At 42.3% G+C, this 16449-nt stretch overlaps 1 protein-coding gene across 3 annotated transcripts; it reads left to right on the forward strand.

Moving 5' to 3' along the window:
* Positions 1–6: 6 nt before the first annotated feature.
* Positions 7–13948, forward strand: NQO2 (N-ribosyldihydronicotinamide:quinone reductase 2). Of its 3 annotated transcripts, none has more exons than XM_056332464.1 (7): positions 7–146; positions 708–759; positions 2377–2541; positions 4007–4137; positions 6301–6414; positions 7766–7867; positions 8992–13948. In XM_056332464.1, exons 2-7 carry the CDS (start codon positions 753–755, stop codon positions 9163–9165), a joined length of 693 nt encoding a protein of 230 aa, XP_056188439.1. In that variant the 5' UTR covers positions 7–146; positions 708–752; the 3' UTR covers positions 9166–13948. The 3 variants fall into 3 exon arrangements, with proteins under 3 accessions (XP_056188439.1, XP_056188438.1, XP_056188437.1); XM_056332463.1 differs by lacking the exon at positions 7–146 and adding an exon at positions 270–348; XM_056332462.1 differs by lacking the exon at positions 7–146 and adding an exon at positions 300–426.
* Positions 13949–16449: the final 2501 nt, after the last annotated feature.

The raw sequence follows: 16449 nt of genomic DNA on the forward strand, positions 1-16449 counted from the left end.
GTCTGCTCGGAGGCTCCTGCGCACCCGCTGCCAGCGGCGCGGGCGGCTCGCCCGTTCATTTCCCTGCTGGGCCCGGTCACTCGGTTTCCACCTGGGATTCTCCGTTTGAAAACCAGAACCGGTGGCACTGGGCCGCCGGCCGGTGGGTGAGGAGCCGCCCCGCCTCCCCCGCGGCGGCACCGGGGACCAGCAGCCCCCACGGAGCGCGCCCCCGCGCGCGGCCCGAGCACGAGCGCCGGGGGACGCGCCCGCAGCGGCGGGTGGTGCCGAGCGCGCCCCCGCCCCGCGCGAGCGCAGGCGCCGGGGCCGGGCCGGGCCGGGCGGCAGCGGGGGCGCGCCGGGCCGCAGGTGAAGCAGCCCGGGCCGCGGGCCTGCCCGGGGCGGGGCAGGCGGCGCAGCGCTGCGGGTTCGAGCCGGGCGTAGCGGGTACGCGAACAAGCGGGAGGAGCGCCCCGCGCCTTCCCCGCCGGGGCGGTGCCGCGCACGGGTGAAGCGGGCTGTGCGAGGGCGAGCCTGCGCTCGGTGCCCTGGCCGAGAGCGGGGCCAAGCCGAGCGGGGAGCGCCGAGCGCGCCTCCTCCGTCCCGCCGGCGGCGAGAGCCCAGCGGGCACGCCGAGCCAGCGGCGCGGCTCCTCCCGGCGCGGCGGCCTGGCCTGCGCCTCTTCCCCATGGCTCTGCCATCAGCAGTTTTGTCATTTGAGTTCACAGGCTGCATCCGGCTCGAGAGAGAGAACCTGCAAAGTGGTTTGGGAAATGGCAGGTAAGAACAAACAGGACTGAAAACGCTGTTCGCTTCAGGCTGGGGCACGCTGGCATGTCGGCAGGTTTTAGTGGGGATACTAAGGTAGTACTTTTTTCAAATGACAAATTATTTCGGTAAGTGATGCCTTTGAAAACTGTGGTCTTCCCAAACACTGTGGCCGTATGCCCTCAGCCGCACTGACATGGCAACAACCCAGCAGCTTAATTAAGATTTAATCTTACTGCATCTCTGGGCTTGTCTCGGCTCCAGCCCGTGAACTACCTATTTGCTGAGAGTTAAGCAGGAACAGCAAAGCGGTAACTGCTCTCAATATTCCAGAATAAGTTACGGAGCAGGGGGCTAAATAGTCTATACATGTGTTAAATTTATGATAGCATTCGACCACAATTTGCAAGTCTTTTAGCAAAGCTGTTGTTCCATGGACACTGGGCACTACTGGAGCAGTAATCACCCCTTACAATTAGATTAAAAATGAGGTCTTGTTCATTCAGCTTGCGTTCTGTTAATTATCTCTGACACCTTACATTTACCTGCCACTGCAGTGGTGCTCTGGGCCATATAGCTTCTGTGTCCCCTGGAGAAACTGAACTCAGGAGAAGCCAGAGATTTTGTGTTGGCAGTTAGGAACCAAGAGCTTCAGGTTTTGCAGATCCTGTCATTTTCAATAGTCCCTGGAAATTTCCCTCTGCAGTGGTTATACATGAACAATTACTATCACATAAAAGTATTTCACTTTCACTTGCGTTCAGTGATGAGTGATTATTTTTTTCAAGAATTACAGAAATCAAATGGTCTGTACAATAAAATTTTGAACAAGAAAGCTCTGATGTACCTTGTTACATCAATTTAAAGTAACTCCGCCCCAACATACCAGTCTTGCCACTCAGCTTACCTTAAATCCTCTTTGTCAGCAGTTTGAGATACGCTAGATGGCTCGCTCACTCGCATCTAAGAAGAAACCACGTTGCTTTCTGCTGAAGTCGCTGTGATGATGCTGAAGTGGGATAGTGGCATCTTAAATTATCTACCGCGATGTTGTCGCTTGCACAGCACTGAACTGGAAGATGAAGGGACCCCACACTGCAGTCAGAAGATGCTCTGAGCTCTCAGAAGTTGTTTCCACAACATTTTGAGGGAATCTAAGCTGGCGCTGCTTCAGTCCTGCCCCTCACATCTGGACTGTAGCTTGTCTGACCCAGCCTAGGGAGCTAAACCAGCAGACAGCTTTTATTTTTTTTTTTCCCTCTCTGTTGAGCTTTTTGGGGTATAGTGGAATCGAATAAATGCAAATGCTGACTCAAGAGGAAGGACTGGGTTGTGCTGATGTTGGGGCACTGACCTGCTATGGAAACACACTCACTGAGTTCCACCTAGAAAAGCCTGGTGTAAGCACACAATTGCTGGGTTGGGGGCATTCACTGATTAGTTCATCATGAGTTACTCACTGCTGCTGAGCAGGAGTCAAAATGCTGCCACTGTCATTCTGTTTTCACTAGTTTTATGCTGCTTGGAAAACACTACAGAAAAATGAAGGACCAGGCCCCAGCTCCACAAACTGTTTCATATCTGCCTGTTATACTCAAAGGTACCATCTGGTTTTCTTTCTGCTTCCAGGGAGAAAAGTCCTGATAGTCTATGCACATCAAGAGCCCAAGTCCTTGAATGGATCTTTGAAGAGGATTGCTGTGGAAGAATTGAGCGAGCAGGGCTGCAGTGTCACAGTGTCTGATTTATATGCAATGCAGTTCGAGCCAAGAGCAACAAGAAATGATATTGTTGGTGAGACTAGCCAAAACACACTTTTTTTGACAATAATGAGACAAACTTTCCCCTTGACTATCCTGCTACGTTAACAATGCAGAACCATGCTGTTAGGTGCGCTCCAAAAAACAGTTGCTATTATTTTGTACAAATATCCCTCAACTAACAAGACCCAGGTTTTTATTGTCTATTAACATTGACTAAGAAATGTCAGTGCAGGAACCCAACAAGTATAATCTTCCTTTAAATAAATCTGATCACTAGAAATGGCCCCTCAATCAGAAAAATGAAATGTCTGTATAATAGAGATTTATAAAAGTGCTTTGCCTTTAAAGTGAATGAGGAAAAATACTATTTTTACAGTATTTGCAATCCACCGCAGAGACCTTCTCTTAATGAACAAGATTACAAATGCTTTCTGCAGGTTAGCTCCAGGCACTTAAGTGCTTGGGCTTTTGAGTTGTCTTGGCACCTCCTGGCTGCCTTGGTTGTATATGACCATTAAAAATGACTAGATGATGCAGTTAAGACTTGACAAAAACAGTGATGCTCTTCTTAGGCTTCTGTGGTATTTTCACTGTGCTCTTACTAGCATTTAGCCCCAGTATTTCTCCAGGTTAGGAAACACAAAGCCACAATATAATCTGTGACTGCTAAAACACTTTCTTTAAAATAGGAATCAAAAAGAAACAGCGCAGGTCAAGTGCAAACACTGGCAAAAACAAGCAGCAGCTTATTAATGACCAGACATAAGCATTTCTAAAAGTCCACTCCTGAATATGAACCTTGTTTCATAGTGACATTACTGAGAGGGAAAAATGCATTACCACATGTTCACAATCAATCTCTGAAGTCCATTTCTCATGGGTAAGAAATACCTTCAGAAACCATTCTGTGACTTGCTAGAGTTAGTTTATGAGGCTCTCTCTTCTGCTGGATTGATTATCTGCTAGCTGAATCAGCAGAATTAATGTATATGTCTGATTCAAACATATCTGAATCAGCTCACCCAGCTGTAGTAGAGTCAGCAGAGCCAGCCAGTACTGGTTCCCCAGCCCCTGCTGAGTTTCCCAGTTACAGTGGCTTTTCAGCAGCTACACAGTGCTTGTGACTGCATGGTGGTTTCAGTAATCTCTAATGCAGAGGCAGAGCAATTAGCAAAATTCTCTTAAATCCTCTTAAATCATCCACCTGCATCACCAGTCTTGAGCCAAGCTTAGGTCCTTTTATTGCACTTCCAACGTAGCTACAGAAAGGCAAAAATTTTGGTGCTCTACACTACATTCCTCTCCAGTTTGAAATCAAATCACCATCAGCTGTGATGATGCTGAATATCTACACACACACAAACAAAAACAAAAATATGAGAAAAATGGAAAGCAGTAATTCAATTTAGAACTGTAGATTGTGACTTCTATTTAATTCTTATCTGTCTATGATGTTAGAAACAGGATAAGGAATGACTCTTCACTTCAACAAACAGGTTGCTTGCACAACTCAGAAGAGTTCAATTATGGCGTGGAGGCATGGGAAGCTTACAAGAGAGGAGGTTTGTCCAACGATGTGACTGAAGAGCAGAAGAAGGTGCAGGAAGCAGACTTACTGATTTTTCAGGTCATTATTTCAAATGTTATTAAAAGTCTTCAGTTATACAGCATTGAACGAAAGAAAGGCAATAGTGAGAAGATTATAGATTGCATTAGGAACACTGAATCTAGCCAGAGTAAAAAGAGGTAGTAGTTCTGCCATCAACACAGAGCAGTATATATCCAGCATAGCAATTTCAAGGTGTCAGGTTTTTCTGATAGGATGTGAATTTTAGAAAATATGGGATCATGTGCAAGCATTATTTGTGCTAGTACAGTATGAATTTTTCACGCAAATAATGGCTCCATGCTGGCATTTTTGAGGATTAGGAAGGCATCTGAAATTAGAACCTTAAAATACTTGAGTAAAATTCACAGCACTGCTTCACTTAAAAATTATTCAAAAGTAGTCTGACTGCATATGTTTTGTGAAGACTGGCGCTCCCATTGCCTGGACTCCCAAAACTCTTGCATAGAGCAACTCAGACCAGAAAGTACTGAGTGCAGAATAATACTGTGATTCTCAATATGTCTTGCCATACCACCAGGCAGCCTGATACTGTCCCTTTTGTCTTGGAGCTTATGCAAAGCAAACACTGATGTACACACAGAATTCTGTGTAAGGGTTTAAGGCACCAAGTTATAGCTTTGGGATGTGGTAACAGACACCAGACTAACAGCTTTAGGAATAAACACTTTATCTCTAAGTAATGGTACAGTAAGAAATACACATCAGTAGTAGTACTATTTTCTGGGTCCTTGCAACAGCAAACCCAGTAATTCAGTAGCACGGTTATCCAGGTTGAAACAACAGCAAATCCAGTAATTCACCAATTCTGGGCCAAACTTGGTATGTGGATGCACAAAAACATGTGACCACGGATGTCAGGCAGGCTGGCAGAAAGCAGGGCAAGGCTTACTTTGTGGGCAAGCAGCTGGGAGCAGCCAGTAGGCTCAGGGAATTTGGACTTCCCAGACTGGACTGTCCTCATTTGTTGCTGAGTTGCGGAAGAACTATATGGACTCCCTACCAGCTCCTTACACCCCATCTCCATTCCCCACTGTGCCAACTCTGTCCTCGGTGTCTACAAGTCCCAGAATTACTGTATAAAGCAATACCAGCCTCACATTTCTTTGTGTGGCTGTTGGCCTTAGACATAGCCTATACATGTTCCACTGTCTGATTCTAGATCAAATTTAGGATGTGACCATATCTCAGTTAAATTTATTTCACTGTAATTCTTCATCATTTTTACACTATTGCTTCTGAGATAAGTAGAGTAAAATGTCCCCCAAAGGAAGTGGTTGCTTTCTATTTTCTGTCTGTGGAATGCTATGAAGAGTTGGGTATGTTCTGGTGCAGAAAAAAAAGCCTCTGAAAGACACCATAAAGTAATTTAAAATTTACTACAGACTAAACTCACCACTTTTAGAGATAGTGGTGATTGCCCAGTTTCTACATTGTTTCCATCTTGAATTAAGCCCCACAGGTGGTTAAGCTTTTACAGAATTGCTTCTTTTGTACTGCAGTGTGTACAAAGGTTTAGGGATAGTGATGCATCCTAGAGTAAGAGTCCATAAACCTTCTAGATAATGCAAATAAGATATGACAGCTTTAGGCTGTAGTCCCATGGGCTAACTGGAAGATCTAGAAACAGAGGTCATTACTGTTAAAGTTTTCTTCTCAGTAAAGTGAGGATGTGAAAGTAACTCTTTCTTAAGATCCCATGGCTTTTGTCAGCAGTGTCAGATCAGAACTGATCACCAGATATCACTCCTGGTAATAAGGCTCTCTTCGGCCACATTCTCCATGAGATCCTATGTTCCTTTTGCATTTCAGCAATAGGAGATTCAATTCTGTACAGTCTTAAGTTTAAATTAAATGGCACCTTCCTGCTTCATCATATTCCAACTTTAATTTCTGTGGAAGCCCTCACATTCACTGTGGTGTTAGTGTGCTATAGATGCTCAGGTTATACAGATATATATATATATATCCCTGAGACAACTGAAAACAGAAAGCACTTCAGTTATTTTTGCCAAGCATTAGTTACTGCCTCTCCTGACAGAAAGCTGGAAGAAGGCACGTACAAGATCTGAACAGATTAAGAGAACAGGATTTGGCCTGTAGAGCAGGCCTAAGGATGGCCCAGACTCTCTGTGCTAACAAGGTAATTTACTTTTTGCCTAGTTCCCCTTGTATTGGTTCAGCATGCCAGCAATCATGAAGGGCTGGATGGACAGAGTCTTGGTCCAAGGATTTGCTCATGATTTTCCACGCTGTTATGATTCTGGTTTGCTCAAGGTATGTTTTTGAGGTTGTTTTATTAAGATCAAGATTTGTGCAGTGCTTTTGAGGGCACTGGTCTTTATTTTCCATTATTTTGCTTAAAGCTCTCACTTTACGCTCTTCTGAAATGATGCTTTGATAACATGTTGAGTAACCTTCTGATATGTTAAAATTGTATGAAAGGTAGATACAGTAATGAGAATGCAGTGGTTCCTAAAGATTTAAACAATCTCCTAGAGATTTTTAGTTGGCCAACAAAATGTGCTTTATAATTTTGTAGGTGTATCAGAGTGCACTGGCTTGCAAAGAGTTGATCAATTTCCTAAAACTATAGTCTGTCATTCATCCCACTTTTGTAGGACTGCACAAATCTGTAATGAGTGACATACTAGAATAGGTGACAAGATCCTGTTCTGGGACTAGATGTCAAAGGTTGGAATTAAACTACAAAACTAAATCAGAAACCTGAAATACCCAGTGCACAAGCCTCTGTCCCAACTATCTCAACCTTTTCTCCAATCAGTATCTATAGGTGACAATTCATAAATCTTTAATGCTTCGTGGCACTAGGAATAACCCTGGAAAATTTTGACCCATTGTCTGATGGATCTTCTTTGGTAACAACTGCAGCATCCAGAAACAATCAATACGTTTCACCTTTACATTTGCTGCATATTAATCTCTGTAATTTCTGATCCTCTTAACAATTCCAAACATTTCAGTTTGTTAAATTTCAGAAATGGCTGCCTCACTGAGATGAATAGGAGTAATCCCCAGTGATCATAGCTGCATGCTGAATGCAGGCTCAAGGCAGTTAAGATACTGCACTGGAAAAATGTTATTTCAATTACAGAAGCTAAAACTGAGAGGATAGAAGCTGAGCACGAGCCCGTGGCTAATACAGAAGCAGAAGAAACATGGGGGTTTAGAACATATGAGGAAAAATTTGTTCTCAAATTATTCCTTAGCAAGTGACAAGCAAGCACAGGTTTGAAGGGGGACTGTGACATTAGGTTTCTGCATTCAGGAAGGGCAGGAATAAGGATATTCCCAGTAACAGAGTGCTTTCCAGCAACAGGTTTCCAAATATAGCACAAGGGTCAGCCCTGCTTCATACAAGTGTATCAGATGTGTAATTCCTTTTCTTTTTAACCTGTTTCTGCCCAAAGCCCTGACACACAGTCCACTGCCGAGTTGTGCGTTACCAATCTTTGCCTCAGAGCTGCCACTACATATAAGGTCTGAAAAAGAGCACACCACCTCCTCTAGAAATCTATGTTGTCCAGGTGACCCTGAATATCTTTTTCACTGTTCAGCCACTCTTCTTTAAACATACCTAACTCAAGCACTGCTTTCTTAATTTTAGAACAAATTAGCCCTGTTTTCTTTCACCACTGGAGGAAGCGAAGAGATGTATGCAAAAGGCAGTATCAGTGGTGATATTCGCTATCTCCTGTGGCCCATGCAGGTATAATGTGTGACTATTTGGTTGTTTGCCTTAATTTTTATTATTCCGATTATTTTTAACAGTTGTATTATTTATTTTCTATGAAATGTGATATAAAAATAATTAAGTTGTCAGTTCCGCGCATCTGCAGGTTATAAATTGGGCCCTAAAATCCTGAGACTAAAAGTCCACAGAGTTTTAAAGTTGTTTTGTGGCCCTTCCTCCAGACTGGAATCTGGAAAAAGCTTATACAGTCAGCCTTTGAAGTTTTCCTGGTGTTAATAGGATTTCCTTTAGCCCTAGCGTGCAGAATAGCTTTTCCCCATAGCTACCTGATTCATGTAGGATGCAGGGCAGGAGGGGAGTCACATATTATCTTGGCATTCATGATCAGCATACAAAAGTTAGATGCCTTTTCTTACTGCTACCCTTTTATCAGAAGTAGCGAGCATGCTTTGAGAAATGTAGGTGGTAAGGCAAATTGTACCAGCTACTTCTTGATATAATACAACAGATGTGCTTAAATTCTTTGGTCTCTGACCCATTGTGATTACTAGCTGTCTACCCTTGTGAGGCTATCTAGCTGCAGAGCTTGAAGCATGAAAAAGAACATGAAACATGACTGTGAATTCAGAAATATAGAGGAAAACTGGCAAGCTGAGCTGATTTGAAAGGCACTAGTCTTTATTCAGGATCATTTGGCTAAGCCAGAGGCAAAAGGTTAAAAAAAAATACCTAGAGTTAGATGAGAAATACACTGCAGTTCAGGAACAATCTGTGGAGATTCAAACAGTACAATGAACTTTAGGCTGCTTCTGATACTTGCAAATTTAATAGCATACAGCAGCCGAAGAGAACAGTTCTGTGGGTTTAATAGCACTTAAAAATAAACTCTACAGAGCAGAATAAATGAAGTTAACCTTATTTTTGTGTCACTCTGCTTAATGCCTAGCCTTCAATAGTGACTGCCAGCGTAGGTAATGAATTTTTGCAATTTATTTCCCTTCTCCTGATAAATGCACAGGTTTAGAAAACCTGCCTTATATTGGGTCAGAGAAACAGTTTCAGATTTGAATCTTACGCATTCTTGAATTGAAAGTGAAAGACCATTTCCTGAAGCATTTCTTTCTTTGCTTTGAGTCCAGCATGGAATCATGCACTTCTGTGGTGTCAAAGTCCTTGCACCTCACATCTGCTTCGCTCCAGAATATGTGTCTGAGGAGAAGAGGAAGGAGATGCTGATTGCCTGGGCCCAGCGCCTGAAGACTCTTTGGAAGGAAGAACCCATCAACTGCTCTCCTGAGTGGTATTTCAAGTAATGTTGAAGTACAAGACTACAGAGAGAAGATTTATTGGGGTTTTTTCTCCATCCTTTTTGGTACTTTATCTCAGTATCTGAACGCTAATGTCCTAATTCAAATGTATTGGAAGTATCTTGAGTATTACAGCTAGCAGTTTAACTGACAATATAGTGTTCATCTTCATTGATTCCTGAGGGATTCTCTTCAATGATGGGTGCAAAACTTTGTGAAGAATTATCCTTACTCGTGTAACAGTGACATCCTGCCTACAAGTGTTTGGTAACACAAGCGGTATTTAAATTGCAGATTATATTGTTGCTGCTTATGAAACAGTAAAGTACATCGCTGAGTCAAGTTTAACAATTTTTGTACCACCTGCCACTTTTTTTATTTGCCAGAGAATATGCTGCCCACACTCAACCTTGTTATGACCAATCCTGTTCTTTTAGGTGAGAGCTCTACACTTGTGCCTTTGAGCTATGAAGCTAGATCATGAGTAATGCAAAAGCATGTACAGTTGAACAGTGACAGGTGGAAAGCCTTGTGGACAGCCTTAGGCTTTTCCACATACTTACAAAACAATATTAAATCTATGACACATACTAGAAAAGGAAAAAGAAAATAAATATCATGTAGCAGTATGTGCATACATTACCTTTCTTATAGAATGTAGCTCCCATTTGTAATGTAGTTTCCTAAAATCAAAGGGAGTTCTCTATTTGTGTTACCCTAAGTAGAGACGAAAAGGAATCCTGTCTGTTCCCTACCTCTTCACACCAGTCAGTGTTGCTGTTTGGGTCTGGAGGGCTGGGTGCATCCCCTCCAGCATTAGTGTAGATGGGCTTCCTTGGAGATCTCCAGCACTGGCAGCTGGTGAAGCAGAACACCTACCTGAAAACCTGCAGGATCTAGTGGGACAAAATGACCGTCTGGCTCTTAACATCTGTGATTTTTACCTTGAATTTTAGAGGGATTATTTTTGTGTTTTGGAGCTGTTAACCCTTTCTGTGCATATGGCAAGGCATGGGTTTCTCTCTTAGCTACACAATTTCTTGCTTTTATCAGCTTACCTAATAACTGGCTTTGCACTTCGATATTTAAAAAATGCAGCCTGAATAAGAAACAGTCTTCTGAGTCACTGTCAAATGACAATTAGGCCTCTGCATACATAGCATGCATCTGCCATGCATTCTTTCGAGCAGCCTTGTCACGACCCACCCTTAAGGTTCTTTAAGGGCTATTTAGATAATAAACATGCTGAGATCAGACTCTGGGGTGGCAGTGTAAACTGACACACAAGACTGGGAATTGCTACTGCAGGGAAAGCATCACATGTTCCTGTTAGTCACCATATGAAGGGCCACCTCTAGCAGAGATGGACCCCTGGAAGCAGTGCAGCCCTAAGCTGTTGCAGATGTCTGCTCGAATGTGTATGAGTCAAAGTCTTCAGGTTACACAAACAAGAAATTTGCTTTGGCTCAATAACTCTTGTATAGGAAAAAGAAAGTGAAAGGGAATAAATGGAAAATATTATACACGTAAGCTGTGGGGAAAACAGATTCTTGCCTAAAAGACTTAATGAAAACAACTTGTAAGTTGCCTGAAGAGAGACTGAAGGACAAATGCAAATATTAAACTTGTGTAGAAGAGGAATCATCCTTATGCTCACTGTGTTCAGTTACCAGACTATTCAAGAAGGAATGAAATGGGTATGAAAGCAGAAGTTGCAGCTGTCAAACCAAGTGTTACTGTATTGGATCAGTTACAGAGTTTAGTGGGTTTAACTGTTAGATGAAGAACCTCTGACCTATATGATGAAAATACACTTCTCAACACTTTGGCAGACGTGTGCCAGCTCCCACACACATGGTAGCATTAAGTGCCTGTAGACTGGATATTTGTAATTTAAATATACAAGAGTAGTTGTGCTAGGTCAGAACAAGGATCCTCCAACTCCAACTTTTTTTCTCCACAGTTACAGACCGAGAACAGCAAGCACTTCCCTGAATACTGTCCTGGGCTCCAACTGTATTTAGTTTGATGGATTTCTTAAACTATCTATGTTTTCTCTGTATTTACCAAGCCAAATAGACCTCTGCTCTGAATTTTGTTCAGTCTTCTCTAGAATCCATGCCAGCTTGAAGCAGCCAATATTTTTTGGCAAAGTTCAGCAGGTCAGCTTTTTCCTTGCCTGAAGCATTGGAGTGGGTAGGGATCCCAGGGAGGGTGAAGCAGCTGGTTCCCAGTAGCTTCATTTGATTCCACCCAGACAACAGTAAACAAGTAGTCACATCTGTTCTTTTACCTGGCACTTAGAGTTTTGTAGATGTGCATCACCTCCCCTCCTAAATAAACTCCTTCCCAGGCTGTGGAGTCCTGTCCTGTTCAGTTGTTCTTTCAAGAGAAGGCAGGGGCCTTTGGTCACCCTTATTTGAACTTCTCCAGTCTCACCGTCCTGTCACTGAGGAGAGGGGAGCAGAAGGGCACAGCAGAGTCAAGTCTGTTACTCTTGGGTTCATATGACTTTCTCTGCTCCTTTCCTAATAAGCACTGACATATGATTTGCTTTAGCTGATGTTTTCATTTGTGGTAACCCTTGATCTTGGCCGTCAGTGGTAATGGTCAGCTCAGGGGCCATTATTTTATGCATCAATTTAGGGTAATGTTTTTCCTCATGTGCACCCCTTTACATAACTTAAATTTCACTTCCTCTCTCATTGCCCAGTCAGCCAAGAACTCTTCACAATCTGCTTTCCTCATCCCCCTCCTCCAAGTAATCTGTATCATCAGCAAACTTTCTCAACCTCATTGCACATACCCATTTTCAGATCTTTTCCAACAGCTCTGACCCCTGCACTTCTAACCTCCCTCTGTTCTGAGAGGTGACCATTTACTGCTGCCCTCTTTGTCCTACCTTTTAAACATGTCTCCAATGCCATAACCCTCTTTCTTATCCCTCAACTTTTTAGTTTCCTTAAAAAAAAAAAAAAGAAACTGTCAAAAGCCTCTTGGAAATGCAAGCAGACTATATCAGCCAGATCACCATTCTCCACATGCTTTAACTCCTCCTAAAGTAAATTCTTCAGGAATATCTCTCCAATTTGAAAGCCACTGTACAAGGAAGTATATGATGGGGAGGGGGCAAGGAGCTAAGAACCACTATTCCGCTGTAACTTTTCATTGTCAATCTCGGTCCTCATCTGTCTAGTCTATTCTCATACAGAAATTGTTCCATCTGCCTCATAAGTCTTGTCACTTTCCTTTATTTCGTGTCTAGCTCTCCTATATCTGTTCAGAGAAGAGACCTCTTCTGTAAGCTGTATCTCGGCTGTGGACACGTAACAGATAAAACCATATTTGCTGAAGGCTACTGCTTTTGCAATGCTTTGGAAGCCAGTCAACTGTGCAGCGACAGTGGGTGCTGAGGCAGGAATTAATGTCCTTGTCCTGACATGCTTTCATTGCCTGCTGTACCGCACACTGCGCAGGGGCGCGTCCATGTTCTGGCACATGCCTTTCAAAAACTCAAGGGAGAATTTTACCCTGTAGAAAACCAACAGAGAGTGATCTGTGGTTAATAAGGAGAGAGAAAGGAAGTGGCAGTATTAGTTTCGTAGCAGTACTGGAAATATTACAGCCATTTTGAACTAAAGAATGATTGCCCTGCTAAATCACATTATGCTGAAAGGGTAAAGCTAGAATTAGGTAAGTAACTTACAGCTGCATTTCAGGCTGGGGAGAAGGGTATAAAAGCAACATGCTTTCCTCTTCCATTTAGTCTGGGGATTTGCTTTTTGCTGCTGGGGGTCCTCCTCTCCCATGCATTTTCAGACAATGCTCTGATCTTTTTCTCTCACATTGTTTTCCAAAAATTGTAACTGAATTTATTTTACGGTCTGAAATGGCAGGTGAAACATACTTGCAACTTCAGGGAAAACACAGGGACACAAATAGATCCCCATCTGAACTATGTTATCAAGAAGCCTCATAGTCTAAAGAAACTAAGACTGATTTCTTTCAGTAAAGTGCTTTTAATCCAGGTTTCAAAAAATTAACATTAGAGGCAGGTGCAGATAGTTCTTCCTTTGGTTTAATATTTCATTCCTGGAACAATGTCACTGAGGTTTACTGCCTGCTTGCAGAGGAATAATCTTTGCAGTAGACAAGTTATCAAAAGGTTGGGCTGAAGAGAGGAACAGCCAATAATAAATACCACGTATAATTCATGTATGACTTCGGGGTTTTTTGGGTTTTTTTAAGAAAAATCCTACTATATAAGTAGCTTATCCTACAGCCTAAAGAGCCTATGCTCCACAAAAGAGATGCAAAAAATTTAAGCTTAGGGTACTCTCAAGTTTTAGTGCTGGGTAATTGTGTCATCGTTCCAAGGGTATTAAAATACCAACTGTATCCAAACAAAAATGAAGATCCATGATGCTTCCTTTTAAGTTAGGTGAGTCACTACAAAGAGTAGCCAAGAGAGCTATTCCAGCCTTAGTTCCAAAACTGGAGTTTAAAAGTATAAAAGAATCTTTGACTACAGACATTTGGGGAAGCAAAGGGCTTAGTCCAAAGCAACAGCCTCACATTTCAGCAGCCTCATTTTATGTCCTTTAACATAGTGGCAGTAGTTGATCATTTCAGAAACAAGTCAGAGAAATGTCTGTTCCTGCAATACTTTTGTGGCTTCCATCTTACTCTGCTGGTGTTCGTGTATTTATGGGAACATTCTCCACAGAACAAAATATTAAGGAAACACCTACAGAACAATTTGTGTCACAGTGCTTGGTGCAGACTGATTGTTTTAAAAAAAATTATAAATACTGGTGGTGAAGTTCTTATTTTTTGTGAACGGAAAGATTTAGTGAAGTAATCTCTCATGAACAATTATTTCCAACCATCCTAGGACATTTTTAAACTCCTCCAGATTCAGCAGTATTGGTTTAATACAGTCTGAATGCATAGGAATCCTGATCTCTTTGGAAAATGCAGTAAGGAGACAGAAGACCAGTTTCTTTGCTGGGATTGTGCAGCCAAAATACCCCATAGCTGTTTCTGAATTATCAGTTGCCCTTGTTGAAATGAGTAAGCATTTTGTTAACATCTGACAGAGAGAATAAACCAAGACCAAACCAGCTTGTCCAAGCAACAGATTGTCACAGAGGACCACCTCACCGGCAAATGCTGTGTACTCCAGTGAGATGTGCAGAGCAAAGCTCGTGTCTTTACTGGAACTTAATATGAAGCCAAGGGGAAATGAAATCTTCTCAATATATTCTACATGTATTCCTGTCATTTGTTGCTAGGCCACACCTCAGCGTCTGGGGAGACCTCAGGTGGTCGTCTTCTGAACTTAAATGAAACGAAAACTTGTGTCTGCAGTTAGTCACAAACAGTGGTTCCCAAGTCTCTCGGAGCATTGCATTCTGCGTTTGGACTCCCCAGGGCACTATGGCCCTTCTCCTCGTGTGTCAACACTGTTGGTTGTACAGTGCTGCAGTTTCTCCCACCTCAACCCTCTGGGGGCTCAGAGAAATATAATAGACGTTTGTTGCATTGATGAGCCAAAGCTAGCTAAAATCATGGCTTCTTTCTGTAAAATCAACTGTACAACATATCTCAATAGCTAACATATCTCAATAGCTGTTGGACAGCAGTGCGATCAATCAGACCAGATAATATTTTAGCTTTAGATTAAAAAGTAGATTACAGAAAGATTATAGACAAATATCTCCTTAGGGTTTTGCCCACTGGTGATCCCCCTCCTCCCCAGAGTTCTCAGCAGGGTGCTGAGCCCAGAATTAATGTTTCAGCATTCGCTCATCTGCAGAGCTGGGAACCTCCTGTGTAAGGAAACACTCATCCCTGCTGGGCCCAGCTGAGCCTTTAACCAAGGACAGCCACAGCACCGTTACGCTCAGGTCCCTACAGAGCTCACAATTCATGCCAGGAGAGGGAAAAGCCTCTAAAAAGATACCTGGCAGCAAACTGCAGGTGGAGAGGAAGGAGTGAAAAAATTTAAACCTCTGTAGGCAAAGCTTACTACAATACAGCCTTCAAAGTTAATACCAGGAAAATACCCCTGTGCAAAGTTACTTTCTTGTCATGGCACAAGCTTATTGTGATTTCATTTTCATTTTTAAGATTAATGAGATAGGTAACCATTCCACATAGCTCGGTCTAGCACTTTGAAGTTTTGACACTTTTTGTATATCAGCCCCTACAATTTTTCCAGTGGTGCAATGAAACCTGCAAATTTCACATATGGCAATATTTATTCTACTGACAATAAAAACAGCTACCTGTTAAACACCTTTTTTTTTTTTTTTAGAATGCTATGTATTCACATTTTTTTCTATCAGTTTTAATAAGATCACTGAGATATTTTTAGTACAGAATAAGTGAAAGTTTGGTTGAAATTAATGAAAGTTTCAGTTAAAGTAAAAAGAGAACTAATGGGCTTATTTTACTTTCATTAATACTAAAATCGAAAACTTCTGTTCACATATATGCATTATTGTGAAAAACATTAAAACTGTACTGGCCTTATCATCCAGTTCAGGATAACCTTCCTTTCTTCTCAGTAAGAATTAAGAGATTTCTCTGTAAATTATGATTGCATTTATGGATCATTTTATTTTCCCTGTTCATCTCAAGAAGGATTGTCATAATGGGCAACACTGACCTCTAAGCACCAACAACTAAATGCTGATTTCTGTCTTTTGTTGCCTAGCGCTTGTTGGCAAATCGCCACTGAATGAGGCAGAAACCTTTTTAACCATGCAATTATTAGAAATTTAGCCATCTTACTTCCTGTGTTCAGCCAAATACACAATGCAGAGCTCAAAAGCAGAAAAAACAAGACTTCTGTAAAGTTTAGGATTGCAACAGAAGACCAAAACCTGCATGATCAGCCCACCAGAGATACCACATCTAGATTTGCTTTTGCTATATTTAGTTGACAAACATCCCAGATTCTCTGGACTGCAGGTTTAATAACAACCTCCACGTGATACCTCACAGTGTGGATGGACATGAAATGTCTGTATTTAAACTACGATGAGCTTAGCCTGGTAATTCAGCATAGCCCTCCTGAGTCTCCTCATTACAGTAAGCGTGATCCGCCCTTACATCTGGAAATGTCAGAGCATTAAACTCCAGTTCTGGCTTAATACCAGCTGATACAGTGTCAGTGGGAAATGGCAATGTGCTGGGCACACACCAGTTCCATTGCCAGCATTGGTGTTTGTAGAGCAGAAAAGAGTGCACTCAGCATTTTTTTGAGAGTTCCTGGAAAGAAGC

This window comes from Falco biarmicus, chromosome 3 (genome assembly GCF_023638135.1).
Source record: "Falco biarmicus isolate bFalBia1 chromosome 3, bFalBia1.pri, whole genome shotgun sequence".
Lineage (NCBI taxonomy): Eukaryota > Metazoa > Chordata > Aves > Falconiformes > Falconidae > Falco > Falco biarmicus.

Excerpts from the sequence above, each read along its gene's own strand:
- NQO2 (XM_056332464.1), top strand. Across the intron at positions 4,138-6,300 it reads CAGACTTACTGATTTTTCAG|TTCCCCTTGTATTGGTTCAG; the intron begins GTCATTATTTCA and ends CTTTTTGCCTAG. Across the intron at positions 7,868-8,991 it reads ATCTCCTGTGGCCCATGCAG|CATGGAATCATGCACTTCTG; the intron begins GTATAATGTGTG and ends CTTTGAGTCCAG.